The sequence below is a fragment of the Populus trichocarpa genome, chromosome 3, assembly GCF_000002775.5.
Source record: "Populus trichocarpa isolate Nisqually-1 chromosome 3, P.trichocarpa_v4.1, whole genome shotgun sequence".
Classification (NCBI taxonomy): Eukaryota; Viridiplantae; Streptophyta; class Magnoliopsida; order Malpighiales; family Salicaceae; genus Populus; species Populus trichocarpa.
Window position 1 is genome coordinate 11,956,709 of NC_037287.2, and position 15,645 is coordinate 11,972,353.

Consider the following 15,645-nt stretch of genomic DNA (forward strand, 5'->3'; position numbering starts at 1 on the left):
TAGGTATTCGTGTATATATGGTGTTAGCGATTGGTTTGCTTTGATTGGAATATCAAGTAATTTTGTAAATTAATTTACAAAATATATAAATATCATAATTAACGAGCTAGGGAATAGGAAAACAAATATATACAAGAAATTAACAAGCAAAACAAAATTGCTCAGATGGTATATTTACGGAATAAAACTATCAACTTCAAGGGTAATATTTGTTGAAACTAGAGCTGCTAGAAAGCCGAAGGTAAAGCAAGAATTAGCAAAACCAATTAAATGCTATCCATATTAGGGCAAACTCCTGATATAAATCTCAAGAACTTAACTTATCAGCTATCTAGTAAAGAGTCTTGCGATTCATGAAGATTACACAGGGCATAAAATTGGACCACGTTCGTGACGGTACCTAAGTGATAAGATCCCATTTCTCTCTTTTCTCTATGAATCATACGTTAGGGTCAGCCATGTCTCTGTCTTCCTACACTAGAAGACATGTGTTTTAATTAGAATTCAGATTTATTCTCCACAAAGAACAAAAATGGGAGCTAAGAATCAATGAATAAGGTAAAATGCATCGATCCCACAAAAACTTTTTACTTCTCAGGTCTGAACTACAAAAACTCATCACCTTTATCAAGACCCACCACCACCTTGTACAATGTCAACCTTCCATTATCTTTTTACGAGGAAAAAGCGACCCAAAAATGGATGTGGTGTGGCGCGTTTGTGGTGATATATAACGTTCTTAATTAATTATTAAGGGCGTATTTACATGATGAAGCAACTAATTATATATGGATTTAATAAAAAATTTCTATGATGACTTTGATCTGGAATCAGTACCATTTGCAAGATTTAGTTCATTACGAATATCAGCGTAATTATCTAATTTATGCCGTCCGGCTTGATAGTTTCCATCTCTAGCAACTTCATAAAGAGAACCGTTAATTGCTCTTGAACAAAAGGGTTATCTTTGCGTTGTTACCCCATGAATGCGTACAATTTTCGTCCTCTTGCATGATTTTGCTCACCTAGTAAGGCGGCATTGACGCCTATAAATAAATATTAATTATTAGTAATCTAGAGAGCTAACCATTAAACATTTTTTTGCTGCTCTTTCTGCTATCATATTATCTTTCATTGAGAGAGGATCATGATCTTTTCTTTTCCCGCTAACATTGAAGCTGATCATTCGATCACCCAAGTATAAGTAGAAGATTAATTAATGAGAATCACAAGATCATGGCAATTCATGATAAGAAGATAAAAGGAAGGCAGCAAGATGAAACCTATATATATCTAGCTTAACCGATCCTGTAGTGCATGGTTTTCTAAAAGGCATTGTTGGAGAGGTCACAAATAGGCCTCATAATTACTTGATATTGTCAGACATCCAAAAAATCTTGTGTTTTTCTGTTCTTGGTAAAAGTTAAAAGCCATGCAAATTAGGTTAATCTAGCGCAATCTAATGGAAGGATTAAGTACCCTGGCCAATCAGGTATAGATCGAGATCTCACATGCAAATCCAGAGAATCAGGTTAAAAGAAAGAAGTTGTACAAAGAACCAAAAAGGTTAACAGAAGAAAATGCACTCTTATCCATATAGTTCACATTTAATTTTCAGTACTCTTTGAAACAGATACCTTCGCATGCCAGATTCTTACCATCATGGCCAGGCTGCCCAAATCCCATTGTAGCCCCCATCGTCCCATTTCATTTCTGTTTGAAAACACCATTATTACAACTTAAAAATTACAGGTCAACAGTTATGTCCAGGAGGAACCAAACACAACTACACTAAAAACACTTTGAAAGACCGAAGAAAGAAGACCAGAAACTTCGTTGCAATAGGGAAAAGTGGGTGGCATTATGGTGATTTTGTCCCAAATCAATAGGCCTTTTGGATAGATGATGACTTGATCAACATAGGGCAGCTTCTTGCTCAATTATTCTAAGCATGTGGTGGACTGCTCCTGCTAAGTCATCCACTGATGTAAGTTGGCATCCTTCTTCGAGCTGCATTAAGAATGTTCCAAATTTATTCGAGAACTGATTCATTTTGGTAGAACAGGCAAAGAGACATGCATTTCTAAACTTAGGAAACCCCGAAAATACTTGAAAGTATCCTCAACCTGCCCATTCTACCCCATACGACAATAATTGAAGACCATTGCTTATGAAATGGCTACAGATTTCCTCGCCATCAATTTCATTACTGCGGGGTCATTTGCTATAGTTCATGCTTACAGAATGAAATACACGACCCATCAATGATCAATGTAACATGTTCAATAATATTTAATCAATGGAAGTGACTGCATTTTTCTGAACATGATATAAAATCTCCTTTGAATAAAAATGCTATATACTGATAGAGATGGCACCCAAAGGGACAAAAAGAATATATTAGTAGGATTCGAATTTTCTTATTCTTTTATGCTAGGGCCCAGAAATAAAGTGAAGAAAGACTTAATTAATGCGCAAAATTGTGCAAACAATAGTACAAGTTATTTTGACTGTTCATACCTTGGCACTGATTGAGTAGAGAACCAATGGGTCCATGGTGGTCACATTGATGTGGAGGACAGTGAGGTAAAGCGTGTGAAATCCAGAAACTAACTTTGAAAGTTGTCTAGGGCTTCTTCTTGAGAGAATTCGTAGATTTGCATGAGTTTCAATCAAAGTGGCCTCAATATCGGCTATGGATGCCGCAGTCTTTGACGTAAACTTGCTAGGAATTTGAGACCAAGTGTACTGAGGGGACACAAAAAATTGGGAAAAGGGTGGCTGTGGAAACTCTGAGGTTGTAGTGGCATTTTCAGCGCTGTAATTAGGTCCTGTTAATTCCTGCTTTAGTTTGAGCTTCTTAGCTTCAAGGGATTGTAGAAAGTGCTCCATCTCCTTCACGAACTCAATGGCACCACCCACTATAGAAGCCTGGTCACCCTGCACTTTAAGAAAGTTTTTAACAAACGTGATGAGTACATGCATGCAGGTAGCAAGGAAAATTATATAATTTACTCAGATAATTAAAATTTTAACCTTAAATATCAAATAAATCCAGATTAATCACCAGCAGCACCACGGATGAACACTTGCTCTAGAGTCTCTATAATATTGCTTTTTTCTCACTTGAAAATAAAAGAATTATGTAAGAAAAAAACAGAGCAAAATGCCGTGGTGGAGCCAGTATTTTCAGATACACGTGACTGGGTTCTGAGAATCTGAGTGCTGCTTTACGGTCTCTTTCATCCGACTATTCTCAAATTTTCAAAAAAAAATCCAATTGTTCCTAAAATTAACACCAACATCTAAACTAAAATTCACCTAATTAACAATTGCAACTGTTTTTTTTTAAAATGTACATGCTTGAATATGAGATATCCATAGACTCCAAGTTATCCATAGATATTCATGTGCCTACTGTCCACTAAGGTCTAGGAGAGTTACCAAATTTCTACTACAAAAAGTTGGCAAAAACAATAATCAGAACAACTTCTTCATGAATTATCACTAATTAATTAATGTATCTGCATGCCATTATAGAAAAGGAGCAAGAGAACAGATGGGTGGTAGTTGCAGGAAACAATTAGAAACAAACCCTTCGAACATAAGATTCAGGCATGAGAGATCTCAAAACGGCAAGATGCTCATTCATCAGTTTTCTCCTATTCCTCTCAACAGCAATGTGTGTCATCCTTTGTGTCTCAGCATCTTCCCTGTTCTTACAAACTCTTGGCTTTCTCCTCCTTTTCTTCTTTCCTTGCACAGCTAATAAATTATGCCTCCTAATGACGGCTTCTCGTCCCATCGAGCATCTCTGTCCAGTCATTAGGGAAGAGCTATTTACAGAAACACCATGGTCTTGAGGTATCAAATTCTCTAACAATAAACTTGTTGTCTCTAGCGAGGCATGGCTGCTACATGGGGTAGCAGAGATAGTGTCATAGAGTATGAAGTTCAAGAACTCATTAGAAGATAGTGCTTGTAGTGCCATTTCCCTTTAACTGCTAGCTAAACTAACTACCTTCACCTCTCTAAATGCAACTTAAGAAATATCACAGTGTTGCATTCCAATGACAGCCACCACTTATTCTTATAGCTTTTATATAGCAGCATATAGTATGTGTTTTGTACACTGAGGAAGGGGTAAATTGTTGGATTTTTTTAGACGTGAATTTATGCTGAGAGGGTAATATAGAGAAAGAGAAGGATATGGTGCACGTGAGATGGACAGGAAAAAAAAACAAGGAGAGGAGCTCTCTTTTTCATCCTTGTTCCAGTAACCTTCCCAATACTCATAGGTGCTATCAACACTGCTGGCAAAGTTTCTGCATAGGAGAGAGAAGAGAGGAAGGAGTTGGAGGGGGGACCCAAATCTATATAGAAATATGCATACAGACAACACAAGCAGCTGTGTAATTAAAACCTACTCCTCACATTCATTTCCGAGTTGGATTTTGCAGTAAATATTGACTGGCTTACGTACAGTAGATTCTCTCATCTCTAATGTAAAGGGGGAGATTATTTTAGACCCAATATAAGCGTTTTAACTTGTGCGCTTCACAACCCATAGCGTACCATACACATTCCACTCAACGTTTATTTCTAGCCTGCAAAATGATAATCTCTGTTATCTGGGCCGTTCATCATGCGCCTGACCAATTGCAATGGCTAGCTAGTGGCTGGATATGTGATAATGACTACTGCTATATGTGTGTGAACATATCACGCCTTGATGATGTTGCAGTTAAAATGGCATTACAGCACTAACCTCCATGGTCGGCACACACAACAGGGTGATTAACAGCTTGTTATAAATCGTCAATACTTGAGCAAGCTCGGTCGCTACATATATACATCTTGTCATTCAAATTTCCCAAAGCCTTAAAACAATTCGTTCCCTCATCTTGAGTTACAAGGGTGTGATTGCTAAAGTCTTAGGGTACAGTTATGCAATAGCTTCGAGCATCATCATCAACCATCTACATTCTTAGAATGGAGAATGTTTTTGGCTGTTAATGTGGCCTCATCTCGAGGTGATGCTTGATGTACGATAAAGCATGTACTAGCTTCTGTACGGTCATTAGAAGGCGGGAAGTTCTTCACATTCAAAGTCAGCCCACTCCCAGCACCCTTGAATAAACATCCAACAGATATAATTGGTATTTAGCCTTTGGGTAGCAGTTCTTTCATACAGTAATTGATATTCAGCCCGAGCAACTGCAGTAACAGGAAAGGCTTTGAATCAGTAACCTTCTCTCTGAAAGTTGAGCGCGAGACTAGAAAATGATACATTTTCGCGAATGAATGCAGTCAGTATGTCCCACAGCACAACTTAGACTTGCAAATTATATACAAGGAATTCTATATATTCTGCGGCAAGTTGTGATCATAAACCTGACGGGTGATTTCTATTATCCTTAAAAATTACAAAATCCTTGGAATTGGAACTAATGCATCATTCACACTTACATTGAAACAACGTTTTAGATAAATTGCTAAATTAATCATTCAAGATTTGCAGTTATTTTCAAGCATGATTTAAACCAATAATATTAATCTACCATGATAGGTTACAAGACACACAACAGTTACATGATAATTAGATATAATTAGTCATGAGTTTATTACTTTGAAGCATTAAAAAAAAAAAAGCATAGGCATGAATGCATCCAAAGACATCCATTACTAATTAACCTTACCTGTGTTTCAAATAAAATCTCTACTCATAACTAGCCTTATTAGTAAAGTTTAAGAGCTGGAGATTAATCATTAATTTTTTCTCTTTAGTGTTGTAAAACAGAGGAGTTGATCTCTAATTGTATTATTTTTAAAATTTTAATTTTATTTCACATTCAATTTTTGACACTCAAAATAATTTAAAATATAAGATTTCATTAAGAACCTATGAATTAAATTAAATTTAAAAATAGTGGGAAATGTAGCCTTACATGTGAAAGCAATCTATCGATTACAAACAGTGGGAAATGTAGCCTTACCCAGTGATGAGGACTTTTGTTAGGGTGATCTGACCTTGTAACATGGTCTAAGCTGACAGGCTCTGAAAGAGAATCCATGTGACCATCGACTTCCAAAGTTGCAGTATTCTAGCAAGTGTCCAAATTTAACTTTAGCTTCTTCTTTTTTACGCAAATTTCATCCTGTTTTTATTAAAATTTAAATTTTTTGTACATGTTTTTATATTATTTTTATATACTAATGTTTAAAATACATTTTTAAAATAAAAATATATATCATTTTAATACTTTTTCATCTATTTTTTTCGCTGATGCTTATTGTCCGTCGTGTTTTTGAAGTTTTTCGTTTTCCTCTCATCTCATGCTGTTCATGATTTGCACAATTCAGAGGTAAGGATCCACATTTTTATGCAGAAAAGGAGTGCAGAAAGAACGATGTCATCATGCCAGTACAAGTTTTATGATTTTTATATCAGAAAAGAAAAATTATGGCGATAAATGTTTATTTTTGTATTTTAAAAATATTTTTAAAATATTTAAAAAAATTTATTATTATTTTTACTTTAAATTAATATTTTTTTTAGTATTTTCAAATAATTTTGATATGCTAAAGTCAAAAATAATTTTTAAAAAATAAAAAAAATATTATTTTGATACACTTCCAAATAAAAACCACTTTAAAAAATAACCATAACCACATTCTTTAAACACGCCTATAAACATATTGATAAGATGCTTATTTGCCACAGTAACAGTTAAAAACTAATTAGAAATACAATCATACTTTAATTTTCTAAAAAAATAAAGTTCAAACAAGAAAAACTTCAATTATATATTCAAATGTAATATTTCTCTATTTAAAACCTATAAAACTAATTTTCTTAATTTTTAGATTTATATTTATAGAGTTTGAAAAACACATTTTAAAAATTATCTACAGTTTTCTTTTTACAAAATTCTCATCTCTTTTTTCAAATAAAAAAAAAACAATACAATTTTTTTCTTTTATATACAAGAACCTTTTAGCAATGTAAAAAATTAAAATTATTTTTTTATATTTTCATATTTAATTAATGTTATAAATTTAACTTATTATAAATTTAATATAATATAATTTTCTAGTCAACAATATAACTTTTTCTTGATAACTTTTAATGTAAATAAAATAAAATAAATATTTTATGATTAGAATGACACTAATAAAAAATATTAATATAACTGTTCAAAATTAAGGTTTAATTTAGTTATAATCTTCATATATTTCTTATTTTCTTTTCAGTGGAAAAATACGGCTTCTTTTTCAACAAATAAACACATTTTTTAATTTTTCGAAAAGAAAAATGGAAAAGAGAAGGGAAATAGTTTTATGTTACTCACACACCATTAGCTCCATCATCAGTTTCCATTATCTTGATGGAATATGTGATGTTGGCAATGGCATACTCTAGCAATGTACTTACAGCATAAAAAAACATAATAACAATAAAATAAGGAAAGAGAGAAATAGTAAGAAAGCTTGACAGTATGCATTGCAATTTTGATGAGAATTGGGTCTATAGCTGCAACAACCCATGGCCTTCAACCAAATTTTTTTTTCTATACAGAAACCAAATCACTACCAAAATTTCAATTTGACACCATAAAAATCAGCAATACCAGTTATGATTGATAAACAATACGCATACGCAAGCAAGATAACTAGGGCTGAGAGCGATGGGGTAAACAAAGTATCCACATACAAGTTTACCAGTCCAGTAAGCAAGTTTGCCTGCAATGTACGAACAAGAAAACTCAGCAAATCATTCATGCAAGCTCGCCTGGGAGGGAGGATTAAATTGAAAGCTTTTCAGAACATCAAATTCAGTTCAGAATCCTTCATTTACCAGAAGAAATGAGCCCAGCAGATTCCGGTTCAACGCTTCTTCAAGTGCTGAAATTTTACTTCCAGCAGTGAAATCAGAAAGCATTAGTATCGCTAAAGCCTGAAGAACAAGAGAAACTTTCAGCTGGTATAAGAGAGAATAGAAAAGAACAACCCCACTGTAGTACAGACTAACTTAGGTTTTGTGGCAAGCGGTATTGACATAATGTAAAAACCCATGGATTGGGAGGTTGAGGGACTTGGAAGGGGCATACTAAGTTGTTGAGCCGCATCAAATGATAGCAACAAACAAACGAATGAATATCTCTTTTAACCAGGAAAAAAAAAAACATTTCTGCAGAAAAAAAAAAATTCTGCAAACAACGCTTGAAATTGCATCACGAAACCTAAACTAACAATTACATAAAATCAGTGTCACATTGAATCTCAAATATAGTTAAAACAGGAAGAATATGGGAAGCACCTGAAGATTTTCAGCCAATACCAGAGTAACATAAGCCAGATTACACTGCAAAATGAGTTTTTATGGGTTTTCATCAGCAAAGTTACCAAAACAATTTCACTCATTAGTTAATCAAACAGTGCACTACATCCTACCATCCTACGTGAAACTCTTTCAACATGCCTGTCTAAAAGAACAGTTACTAGCCTGCAATACAATCAGCAGAGGGAAATAAGTTGGAAACTTTAGAATAATCAATTTTTATTTGAATGTATGCTGACAATAAAAAAAATATCTTGCCACAGTAGACCATACCAAAACACCAGGGAAATAAATGAGACCCGGACCCTTGCCCACTTAATGGTTCTCAATGCAGTAGCGGGGCGATTTCCAAAGAAAAGATAATAACCCAATTGGACACCAACAAGGTACAAACCCCAATACCCTGAGAATGATAACAAATTAACATTTGAAAACTCTAATCAGAAATAGAAACAATAAAACTACACTAAAAGCATATGCTGATTGGTAGATAATAAACTATCTTTTAGTCTTTGGATGATACAACAACTTCATCAATTATCGTACTTGAGTAGTATGGATTTTTCACAATCAACAGATCAGAGGTAAGACTAAGTTCTCAGTAGTCCCCCCCTCCCTCTCCTCTTTTAGCCCCTATGTTCATATCAAAAAGGCTATTCACAACCTATCTTAGTTTTGGTCAATGGTACCCAAAATTTCAAAAATGTGCCAAGATACACCAATTGAAGATAATTCCAATTTAAGATCACATGCAAGACATGTGAATTCAACTTATCATACTGTTTTTCTCTCTTTTTAACATCATTTATCAGTTGATTTATTTTAGAATTGAAGGCATGTTATCAGTAAGGGTGGACCGACCCAAATTTAAGCAATTCTGGATGCAGCTGACCAAAATCAAAATATGGGGCGCAAATTGACTTTTTGATGCATATAGGGGGGTATTTTCTAATGGTTTAAAAGTAAAAAGATTTGAGTTGGTGCTGACAAGATCAAAACTCATGGAAGAATTAAGAGGCATAATCGGAGTCATAAATGCAGCTTATCATTCCTAAAATGAACAGTTATTAACTACATCATAAAGCTCAATAGAGAAAATTATGCATTAGAGAAAACTGGATAGCATAAATACAAATTAAAGAATATTACTCTTCTGCTACAAACATTACTTTAAATACCATAAATCATTAAATGATCAGTTCAGATGATATTATCCTTACCTAGTATACTAAATATCCCCTCCTTATTTTTGCTCAAGATATCTGTACCCCTTTCATCAGAAAGGAGGTACACATTTAATCCATGACTCAACCAATATTGAAAACCTGAAGAATCAAAGTTAACAAGGCTAATCAAAAAATCTTCAGTGAACCCAATTAATGCATATCCAGGAAAAAATTATACCAATAAGAATTGCTACACCAAAAATTCCTGAATATTGCGGCGGGATGTTAATTATGGATGTAAGGATTGATACAGCTGCTAGAGTGAAAAAGAAATTCCAGTGCACTCCATATTCCCCTGCATGAACCTGCATGAAAATAAATAAATAAGACATATTTCTTATAATAACAATAATAACATGACAAGACATGAATCTTTTGAAAAGCAATATAAGGCATGACATGCAATATCATATTATGTGAAAAAGAGAACAAAGCTTTGTTACTGCTTAACTGTACTAAAATTCTATATTTCAGCAAGGACATTCTACATGAACCCACGCCTATAATTAAAGGTTTACCAATACTGATTTCACCAGTGTCTAATGAGAATTGAAGCAGCATTGAAACACACATAACAACTAGCTTTGATCTATTGTTCCCTTCTAGTGAATAAGGGAAAGGTCAGGGGATAGAAACTTGTCACCAGTACAAATAGAAGTCCACTAGATCTCCAATATATCTATGATCCAGGAAGGAATTACACATTTTTGTACAATGGATTAGTTGATATATGAAAGGTTTAAAAATGTAACATGGTAAGCTTGTTCAAGTTGAGATCAATTCATCATTTTTTTCAAAGATAAGACATATCAAAGCAGGGCCAACACATAGAATACTTGTGAGGAGACCATGCCCACCCCCCCCCCCCCCCCCCCCCCCCAAAAAAAAAAAAAAATCCAACTAATTCATCAACCCTCCACCCCTGTCGAAGGATATTTGGAAAGAGTTTTGATAATCAATGTGCTACCTTTTCATTTTCAATTTGAGCTATAGTTTCAAAGAGCTGAAGTTAATTATGTGCACGGTGTTTCTCATTATCAGCAGCAGCTGTGTGCCTGAGCCAGTCCACCACCATAAAAAGCATTTGAGCAAAAAAAAAAAAACCCAACTAATTCATCAACCCTCCACCTCTGTCGAAGGATATTTGGAAAGAGTTTTGATAATCAATGTGCTACCTTTTCATTTTCAATTTGAGCTATAGTTTCAAAGAGCTGAAGTTAATTATGTGCACGGTGTTTCTCATTATCAGCAGTGGCTGTGTGCCTGAGCCAGTCCACCACCATAAAAAGCATTTGAGCCATGATTTCTTAGCAAAGGATAGAAGAACAAAAGCAACCAGAATGCCTTATATGAAATAATGAAAGCATCTTTACACGCAATTAGAAAGCAGTATTCCTAGACCAATAAGATAAGCAAATATAATCCACCTGATAGTCTACACTTCTTGTAGTAAGAAGCCGAGCAAACCCTAGCAGTAGCAGAGGGCTCGTGGATTGGACTGCAGCCTTCCAATTCCTAAAAAGCATCAGCAAACAAAAAATAAACCACTGTCACCCCCATTATTAATGTACAGTACATAAGAATGACAGAGAACAAGAAAGTAAAGATGCAATTTTAAAACAAGTTCAAGAATATATCATCAACATAAAAAAGGTAATGAATGAAAGTATTCAAAATATAAACAGATTATACAAAAAAAGAACCTGTCGCATCACACAAACAAAAGCCAGGAAATGAAAGAAGGCTAACTAATAAAATTTGATAATCACACAAACTGGCCAATAGCAATTTGTTATATTTACTAATTACAGAAATGTCAATCTTGCCATAAATCCATCTATGTCTGGACTGCTTTAAATCAAATAGGGAAACCTAGGATAATAATGTAACTCCCTGGCACAAGTAGAAAACAAAGGGATGAGAGAGAAGAGAATACAACAATCTAGCGTAACATAAAACTCCCAGAGCATTATTCTTGGAAGATGATGCATCAGAAATCATAGCAAGCTTTCAATCATAGCACACAAGAGCACCATAAGGAGCTAACATGCCTTTTCATTCTTCACCACCTTGAAAGCATAAAACCTTGGCGGTGGAGTAAACATTGAGACTCAAGCTCACTCTAAATTCCAGCAAGACTTAGGATGGGGCAGCAAGAACCAATGAATTTGATCAAGCCATCAGCTAGACCTAACACACAAATCATTACAAATTACTCGAGTAAAAACTTATTAGCATACCATTATAAAGGTGTGTTTGGTTTTGGGTTAGAGGGGGTTAAATGTTAAAGGATTAACATTTATCCCCTTATAACTTGTTTAAAAGTTTTTATGGGGATGGGGGAAAGGTTCAGGAGGGTTAACACTTAGGACCTGTTCGGGATTGTGGTAGAAGTTGTTTTTCGCTTGAAAATGCATTAAAATAATGTTTTTTTCATTTTTTAAAACTCATTTTTGACATCACCCTATCAAAACGATCCAAAAACACCAAAAAAATAATAATTTGAAGCTAAAAAAATATTTCAAAATTTTTTAAAAGCACGGTTGGACCGCAATGCCAAACAAGACCTTAATCTCCAAATGGGGTTTAAATGTTAACCATTAAGGGTGGGGTAACAAAATTTTTGAGGGGGGTAAAGAATTTTTAAGTTTGTGCTTTTTTTTCAAATTCAAATTTCATTCTCTTTTTATACACACCTAACAAATGGGTCCCACCATTTTACAGTATTTATTATTTTTTATTATATTTATTTTAATTTTGATTTGAAAATGATTGGATCCCACTATTACAAATAATTCTTACACCTACCAAACATCCTTAATACTTTACCCTTTAACCATTTTTTTACACCCTTAACACTTAACCCCTTAACATTTAGCCTCCAGTTTTTAACCCCGAACCAAACACAACCTAATAGTAAGTCTCCAAAACTTGAAAGCAGCTGGTTGAATCCCTACTTGAGAGAGCTGATTTTTATCATTTTCTTTTCTCTAAATATTCTCTTCCATTGGCCTTTCAGTATATCTCTATCAATTTGTTATATTGACATCTTTGAAGTTGAGTTGAACTTGTCTCTAAAACTAACAGGCAAACTAAAAAAAGTAAACTCCAGCACTATAAACCTATATAAATGCATGCCTCCATCTAACTAATGGCAATTAAGGATCTGTAGCTGTAAAATGCTACCAGCCTAGAGAGCCTTGCTCCTATTCTATGACAACCATCAAAAACTGCTGATGGTTGATCAGTGATCAATCCTTTTTATCTAAATTATTCTTCAATTCCACTATTAGCTCTGCAAGTGATCTTTCAGCTTTCCTTTTTGAGCAATTTATAATTATATCTCTTGATTGCTACTAGGTGGATAAAATAGATAAGAGGAAAGAAGCACCACTCACTTTTTACAAATTGTTAAAGTGTGGGAAAATACGAAAAACTTTTATCTAAATTATTCTGTTAAGCCAAAGCCAGCAAGTACAGAACTTCAAAGCAATGAAAGACTCACACTGATGAGACACTCCGCGCTTGCCGTGAAACTAGTGCATTCGCAAGAATAAAGGAGCCCACCCCGAGATCCATCTGATAGAATCACAGAAATAAAAATTTGGGTGCTGACCAGAGCAATGAAATTTACAAAGGGAGGAGAGAGTATAGTGCTTCTTGGTATACAGCTAAATATCCACTGAACACAAAAAATACAACTTAAAAGTTCTAAAGTCAGAGTACAGCTGCTAATCTTGACGCCAAAAACTCTTCATAACAACAATTTGTCAGGGGACATCATTTGTAAAACCAATTTAGTCTAAAACTAGTGCATCCTTGAATGCTATGAAAAAAATTTGTGTGGTGTTAGTTATGGTTCAGTTTGATGTGGACAAAATTGCAAAGACAGATGAAGTGGTTTCAGTATAAACTGGGGCTGAAATTGAATATTAAATGCCAAGGTTAAGCCACAGTTGAGCTATAATAACTAAGAATTCCACCCTCTGCGATAATAGATGATGAATAAAACTCAATTAAGAAAGAACTTTTCACATAATTAGAGTGGGTTGAAAAATCAATTCAAAGTTAAATACCATAGGATTCAAGGATATCGATAATTAATTAATTAAACGCTGCACTAAGGAAACAAGGACATATAAATTGCTCTCTCAAACATCGGTGACCAGAAGTAGCAAGACAAATAAAGCCAAGAATAGCAATCATAACCCAGCTGAAAAGAAGAGCAAGGAAAAGAAGCACTAAATACCCAGATACAGCTTGAAAATCTTACCAAACTAGTACCGTAGGTCTCGGTCTTGGCATATCTTCTTGGAAAAATTTTGAAGTCAACAGCCAAGATACACACGAACGTTATGATCATCTGCAGTAATCAAAATCTCATATGTCCCAAAATTAAAAATAAAACAAAACAAGTGTCCATCCAAAATTAGTGTCTACATAAAAGCAATGGAAATGTAAAGTTAGATTTAGTACCACAAGAACCCTGTACGAGGAAACATTTGTCCTAAGAGAGAGTGACCCTCCTGAATAATTCGAAGCATCAAACCTTCATCAAAGTTCAAATAAATGACAGTCAACATGTTACTAATTAGAGGATTAATAATGCAGCACTTAAAAACGAGCATTCCATAACCCCGGAAAACCAAAGAAAATAACAAAAAGTGAAAAAAAAATATGTGTGTGTGTGACTTACAAGTTCTACCTTTTAGCTGCTACAACAGAGAAAACCAATACCATCATTGGGATCGCAAATATATAAACCCAATCTGCTAGAACCTATCATCAGTAACCAATCTACGATTCAATATAAAGCTCATTGATTTTTTAAAAAATAAAATAAAAAATAATTATTAAAAGCGAATATAACAATCTCTTGATTGAGAAAACTTACAGTGAAAATTAAAAGCATAGGAAGAACAATGAAGAGAAAATCCACGGTCAGAGTAGCCATGTAATTTCCCAGTTCCTTAGAACCCAAAACGGCATTGTCATGGTCGTTTTTCTTCGTTGGTGTCACTGTAGCGTCAAAGATAAATGAAATTAGTTTTTGATAAATAAATAAATCGCAAATGTGAGGAGTGAAATGATCACCGGTCTGGTAACTGGAGCAGATTGAGTGTCGCAAAACAAAGAGAAGCTGCGATGAGAAAAAGAGCAATTAGGAGGGAGGGAGAGAAGAGGAGTGAATGATGGGAGAGTATGTTACATACAGGGACAACAGTGGACATTACGGCGATTTCGAGCATGGAAGATCCAGTCAAATTGCTTACGAATCTGATCATTGAGAAAATTGTGAATTTTGGATATCATTAGAGAAAATGAGAAAAGGGAAAGAGGAGAGAGAGAGAGGTGTTACTGTTCTTTGAGATGCTTGTTGGGATTGAGAGAACCATCCATGATTTAGGAGAATTCAAGTTGTTTGTTAATAATAATAAGATGTGTTTCAGAATGAGCAAAGTCAAATCTGCAGTGTTCTAAGAGAGGGCTTCGGATTTTAGGAGAGAGCGAATGGGTTGCAAATTACAACCTTAAGGGTGCTGATTTCGTTAAGGAATCTTATCAAAATGTGGTTTACAATATACGGAACTGTAATTACTAACTTACAGAACTTTCTATTTCTCTCTCCAACATTTTGTTCGCCATTGACGAGAATGGTAGGAAGCTTGATTTAAAATTAAAGAAAGAAAAAGAAGGGAAATTAAGATAAAGAAGTTTGTTAAAATTACAGATTTTTACAGCGGCTGATCAGCTTGTACCATCCCTCTTCCTTTTTTTTATTTTTTTTCCTAAAGAAATTAATTTAAAAAATAAAATTAATAGGTTCGTCTTTTGACGAAGAAACATTGCATATTATATTGAAATAATATAATGATTATTTTGTTTTTTAAAAAACAAAACTGTTATTAAATGTAATATGATATTTTTGTAATGGTTCATTAGTTTATTTTTAGATTGATATGAAATAAATAGGTGTTTTTATATTTTTAAAATATAATAAAATAATTAAATTAAAGTAAAATTTATTTAACAAAAAGCCATGAGTGTTTTTTGGATTTTTATTTTTTATAGCATAAT

At 34.0% G+C, this 15,645-nt stretch overlaps 2 protein-coding genes across 2 annotated transcripts; both read right to left on the bottom strand.

The window, feature by feature from the left end:
* Positions 1-1,567: 1,567 nt before the first annotated feature.
* LOC18096981 (transcription factor bHLH71) lies at positions 1,568-4,302 on the bottom strand. Its single transcript, XM_006385602.3, has 3 exons — positions 3,596-4,302; positions 2,521-2,940; positions 1,568-2,010 (listed from the first exon to the last, which is right to left on the bottom strand). Exons 1-3 carry the CDS (start codon positions 3,989-3,991, stop codon positions 1,915-1,917), a joined length of 912 nt encoding a protein of 303 aa, XP_006385664.2. The 5' UTR covers positions 3,992-4,302; the 3' UTR covers positions 1,568-1,914.
* A 3,177-nt stretch (positions 4,303-7,479) lies between these two features.
* LOC7456081 (uncharacterized protein At4g17910) lies at positions 7,480-15,258 on the bottom strand. Its single transcript, XM_024596783.2, has 16 exons — positions 14,927-15,258; positions 14,781-14,844; positions 14,662-14,707; positions 14,462-14,586; positions 14,273-14,346; positions 14,044-14,116; positions 13,841-13,930; positions 13,073-13,146; positions 10,995-11,082; positions 9,746-9,872; positions 9,562-9,666; positions 8,615-8,744; positions 8,455-8,506; positions 8,321-8,365; positions 7,859-7,957; positions 7,480-7,743 (listed from the first exon to the last, which is right to left on the bottom strand). Exons 1-16 carry the CDS (start codon positions 14,965-14,967, stop codon positions 7,591-7,593), a joined length of 1,386 nt encoding a protein of 461 aa, XP_024452551.1. The 5' UTR covers positions 14,968-15,258; the 3' UTR covers positions 7,480-7,590.
* Between the last annotated feature and the right edge of the window lie 387 nt (positions 15,259-15,645).

Coding starts and splice junctions, on each gene's coding strand:
- LOC18096981 (XM_006385602.3), bottom strand. CDS start 3,991: ATGGCACTACAAGCACTATCTTCTAATGAGTTCTTGAACTTCATACTC. Junction 2,941..3,595: donor CTGAATCTTATGTTCGAAGG/GTTTGTTTCTAA, acceptor CTTAAAGTGCAG/GGTGACCAGGCTTCTATAGT. Junction 2,011..2,520: donor TCTACTCAATCAGTGCCAAG/GTATGAACAGTC, acceptor TTCTTAATGCAG/CTCGAAGAAGGATGCCAACT.
- LOC7456081 (XM_024596783.2), bottom strand. CDS start 14,967: ATGGATGGTTCTCTCAATCCCAACAAGCATCTCAAAGAACA. Junction 14,117..14,272: donor TCTGTTGTAGCAGCTAAAAG/GTAGAACTTGTA, acceptor ACTTTGATGAAG/GTTTGATGCTTCGAATTATT. Junction 8,366..8,454: donor AAAGAGTTTCACGTAGGATG/GTAGGATGTAGT, acceptor CTCATTTTGCAG/TGTAATCTGGCTTATGTTAC.